The sequence below is a fragment of the Nycticebus coucang genome, chromosome 3, assembly GCF_027406575.1.
Source record: "Nycticebus coucang isolate mNycCou1 chromosome 3, mNycCou1.pri, whole genome shotgun sequence".
NCBI lineage: Eukaryota > Metazoa > Chordata > Mammalia > Primates > Lorisidae > Nycticebus > Nycticebus coucang.
The window spans coordinates 33,471,611-33,476,507 of NC_069782.1; the positions used below are offsets into that span (position 1 = coordinate 33,471,611).

Genomic DNA, 4,897 nt, shown 5'->3' on the forward strand with positions numbered 1-4,897 from the left:
GTGTTAACTTAGCAGCAACACTTGAACTGGGGCTTGCATCATTGGTGCTCAGGCCTTTACATTTCCACTGGAATTTATGCCACCAGCTTTCCTGGGTCTCCGGTTTGCAGATAGCAGTTTACAGGCTTCTCAACCTCTATAATCCCATGAACCAACTCTTGGTGTTAGTAATAAATCTCATTCTACATAGATACTATTGGTTCTTTTTTTCTGGAAAACTCTGAGAAAATGCTGAGAAATAAAACAAATAATATGGGAAGTTTAAAAGGTTTCTTGTATTAGAACCAGAAAAGAGATTGAGAAATTTCATTTTATCCTTCCCTGAAGCCTTCCATGAGCCCAAGGTTAGATATGATTCTAACTAAGATTGACTCAGTGAACTTGTTCTATCAATACCCCAAGTTGTAACAATCCACCCAATATACCTACAGTTACCAGACATACGGGCAGCTACATATAAACTCGTGCAGTAGAAGATCTTTTAAAAATGTGTGCTATAGTTGGGTTATAGTCTTCATGTGAAAGCTATAATTTAGCTTCATAGTAGGGCTGAGTACATTGGATACTTTTTCTTCCATTCCTGAGATACTTTGCTAAGAAGAATATGTTCCAGCTCCATCCATGTAAACATGAAAGAGGTAAAGTCTCCATCACTTATTAGCCTCTTTGCTTCCTATGGATAAGGCAAGGACCACATCACATCATTGTTTTGAATTTTCTGCAAAGAAATTGTACAGAATAACATAGAGGTGAGATGGGACCGGAGGATATATATAATTGATAAACAAAACTTATAAGTATTTAGGAATTTTTTGACACATTTAAATAAAATTTTGCTCTAGCAAAATCTCCCAGTAAAATAATTTGTGGGATGAGAAAATACTGAACTTTTATGTGACCTCAGAAACACATATGCTTTGTATTGTTATTTCCAAACTCATAGGAATGAAAAGAGTATCCAAATTCATTCTTCTTTTGTGACCAATAAAATGTATTATGACTCAGCTGGCTGCAACAGAGAGCTGTAGGATGCAGGGTGTTGTTTTATCTTTTTTAAAGAAATTTAATTCCTTTGTGAAACATGTTGGTTGTCAGAGAAATCAAATACAAATATGTGCACTTAGCGGTAATAAGTCCCAACTCCCTGGTCTTCCAAGGAGAGAAGGATACCTGGACATCAGAGATGCCCAGATGACCCGGTGAGGCATAGAAAAAAAAAAAAATCACAATTTCCACTTTCATTTACTGTTAATGGAAACACTAAGAAAGTGAAATTTTATAAATATTTAACACATACTTAAACTGGTGTTGTCACTTGCAGTATTTGTTAGGCAGCTTGATGTCAGGCCCGTGGCAAGGGAGACCTTTGAAAGAGTAGGAAGCAATTCTGCAACAAAGTCCTCCTTCACCTGATAGTTTTTCAGTCTTTTATAGTTTAAGTAAGCTCAGAAATCATATTTACTGATTAAATTACCTAGATTTAGCTAACCCTAACTTTCAAAATGTACAAATGATTTAAAAAGAGTATAACAAATAAATTACAAACTGAGAATATTGGTACTAATGTAAACACAGGCAAACTGCAAAAAGAATGGCAAAGCTCACGCTTTTCCTCCCAGGACAAGCTGTTCATCAGTTATGAGATTAAGGAAAGCGTAGCCTCATCTCATCTGACAAGTCAGTCAATGAAGTTGAGATGATCAAAAGAGTATTTATACAATAGATACACTGCCACTGTTGTTAACCAAGAAACTTTTTCTACATGTATTTCTTTATGAAATAACATAAAGCCATCACCACTAAAAATACATTTTAAAATGTCATTTACTCTTTATCTTGACCTTTTAAAATGTCAGTATTTTATCCCATTTATATAATAATTCAGTAAAGAGTTCTGTGTATATAATTTATGAATCCCCAAGATACATATGTAAGGATGTGTATCCAAAAAGGGTTTACCAGTAGGAGGAAAGGCACAATCAAAAAAGTTTGTAGAAGACATAAGAATATTACAAGTTCAAACAAAAAATAAAATGGCATGAAACAGATTAATTTCACTCGATGTGTATAGTGCCAACATGCAAGGGTGTTTAATTTCTCCATCTTAGAGGCAGTTTGCTTACTAAGTGATCACAAAGAAGATGATATACAGATGTGCCATGATACTGGAAACTTTCAACTGATTTGGCTTCTGGTAAACATCTAAACCTATTACCAAACAAAAATTTGGAAGCTACACCAATTAAAACAGCTTCATAAAAACAAAAAGCATGGGCTCTCTGGTCCTCCCTTTCGTCAGACAGCCGCTTCTTCTAGTGCAGCGCCAGCCACATCCACGAGGTACCATGGTGAAAGTGAAGGTCAGAATAAATGGCTTTGGTCATATTGGGCGCCTGGTCACCAGGGCTGCTTTTAATTCTGGAAAAGTGGATATTGTCACCATCAATGACCCCTTCATTGACCTCAACTACATGGTCTTCATGTTCCAGTATGATTCCATCCATGGCAAATTCCATGGTACAGTCAAGGCTGAGAATGGGAAAGTTGTCATCAATGGAAATCCCATAACCATCTTCCAGGAGCAAGATCCCACCAAAATCAAATGGGGTGAGGCAGGCGCAGAGTATGTTGTGGAGTCCACTGGTGTCTTCACCACCATGGAGAAGGCTGGGGCTCACCTACGGGGGGGTGCCAAAAGGGTCATCATCTCTGCCCCTTCTGCTGATGCCCCTATGTTTGTGATGGGCGTGAACCACGAGAAGTACGAAAATAGCCTCAGCATTGTCAGCAATGCCTCCTGTACCACCAACTGCTTAGCCCCCTTGGCTAAGGTCATCCACGACAACTTTGGCATTGTGGAGGGACTCATGACCAAAGTCCATGCCATCACTGCCACCCAGAAGACTGTGGATGGCCCCTCTGGGAAGTTGTGGCGTGATGGTCGCAGGGCTCTTCAGAACATCATCCCTGCCTCAACTGGTGCAGCCAAGGCTGTGGGCAAGGTCATCCCTGAGCTGAATGGGAAGCTTACTGGCATGGCCTTCCAGGTCCCCACTGCCAAAGTGTCAGTCGTGGATCTCACCTGCTGTCTAGAGAAGGCTGCCAAATACGATGATATCAAGAAGGTGGTGAAGCAGGCATCAGAGGGCCCCCTCAAGGGCATCCTGGGTTACACCAAGCACCAGATCATCTCCTCTGACTTCAATGGTGACACCCATTCTTCCACCTTTGATGCTGCGGCTGGCATTGCCCTCAACGACCACTTTGTCAAACTCATTGCCTGGTATGATAATGAATTTGGCTACAGCAACAGGGTGGTGGATCTTATGGCCCACATGGCCTCCAAGGAGTAAGAACCCCCAAGAGCACAAGCCCCAGCCAGAGCACGAGAGGCAGAGAAAGGCCCTTAGCTGCTGGGGGGCCCCTGCCTACTCAGTCCTCCACCTCACTGAGAATCTCCTCTCAATACAGTTTCCACATCAGACCCCCTGAAGAATAGGAGGGGCCTAGGAAGCCCCACCTTATCATGTAACATCAATAAAGTTCCCTAAATTCAGCCAAAAAAAAAAAAAAGTATGTTTTGTACATTAAAAACCACAAACATCACTGAAGGCAATGAGAGAGAAGGGATTTACCATGACCACAAATAAGAAAACTCAATGTTGTTAAACTCCCTTCTCCGCAAATTGATCTCTAAGTTAACTGTGAGCCCAATTAAACTCCCAATCACTTTTTCGTAGAAATAGACAAGCAGATTCTACAATTAATATGAAAATACAAATGATCTAAAATATCCAAGATAATTCTTTTTAAAGGACAAAGTTGAAGGACTTAATGCTATCTGGTTTTAAGACTTCCTATAAAGCTACAACGATCAAGGCAGTGTGGTATAGGCGTAAGAATAGGCAGATAGTTCAGTGCAACAAAATAGTCAGAAGTAAACCCATTTGGATATGATTCATTAATTTTCAGCAAAAATGTGAAGATAACAGGGGAAAGTTCTTTTCAACTAATAATGCTAGAACTATATATAGGAAATAGTGAATGGGGATATCCATGTGAGGGAAAAATGATCCTTGACCTTTACCTCATGCTGCATAAAAATTTGCTCAAAATGGATCATAGATTAAATGTAAAAGGCAAATTAAACTTCTTGGCGAAAGGATATGAGAAAATTTTTTGTAACCTGTGCTAGACAAATACTTCTCAGATTGGACACGGAAAAGCATAAATCATTAAACAAGATAAATTGGTAATATGGAAGCAAAAAGTAATTATACACAGTTACAAATAAACACACATTCCACAAAGCATGTACCAAAGGCCAACTAGCACAGAACATATGCTTCCCATTACTTGTCATCAGAGAAAGGTGGCTTAAAACCAAGTAAGATCACTCACACTTATTAGAATGGCTAAAACAGAAAACAATGGCATTTTAAATTCCTGGCAAGACTGTGGGGCAACTGGTAACTCTCGCGTCTGGCTGGTGGGAGAGCAAAATGGTGTAGCCACCTTGAAAAGTTTGTTTCTTAAAAAGTTAAACATACTTATACCATATAAGTCAGCAATTCCACTCTGAAATACTTACCTGAAAGAACACAAAAGCCTACACAGAGACTTGTAGACAGTGGTCATAGCGGCTTAGATAAATGAAATGTTCATGACAGATGAATAGATAAATTATGGAATATATAAAATTGAATAGCATTCAGCAATACAGAAGAACAAATTACTAATACTTGCAACAACATGAAAAAAAATCCAAGGCGTTATGTTGTGAAAGAAGCCAGACACTAAAGAATGCTATTGTAGGTTTCCTTTTGTAAGAAATTCTACAACAGGCAAAAGTAGTCTCTTCTAACGGGAAGCAAGTCAGTGGGTGGCCGGGATGTTG

At 39.3% G+C, this 4,897-nt stretch overlaps 1 protein-coding gene across 1 annotated transcript; it reads left to right on the forward strand.

Moving 5' to 3' along the window:
* Positions 1-2,345: 2,345 nt before the first annotated feature.
* LOC128581972 (glyceraldehyde-3-phosphate dehydrogenase-like) lies at positions 2,346-3,573 on the forward strand. The gene has a single exon (XM_053585409.1). The coding sequence runs from the start codon at positions 2,346-2,348 to the stop codon at positions 3,351-3,353; it is 1,008 nt and encodes a 335-aa protein (XP_053441384.1). The 3' UTR covers positions 3,354-3,573.
* Positions 3,574-4,897: the final 1,324 nt, after the last annotated feature.

Excerpts from the sequence above, each read along its gene's own strand:
- LOC128581972 (XM_053585409.1), top strand. The coding sequence starts at position 2,346 with ATGGTGAAAGTGAAGGTCAGAATAAATGGCTTTGGTCATATTGGGCGC.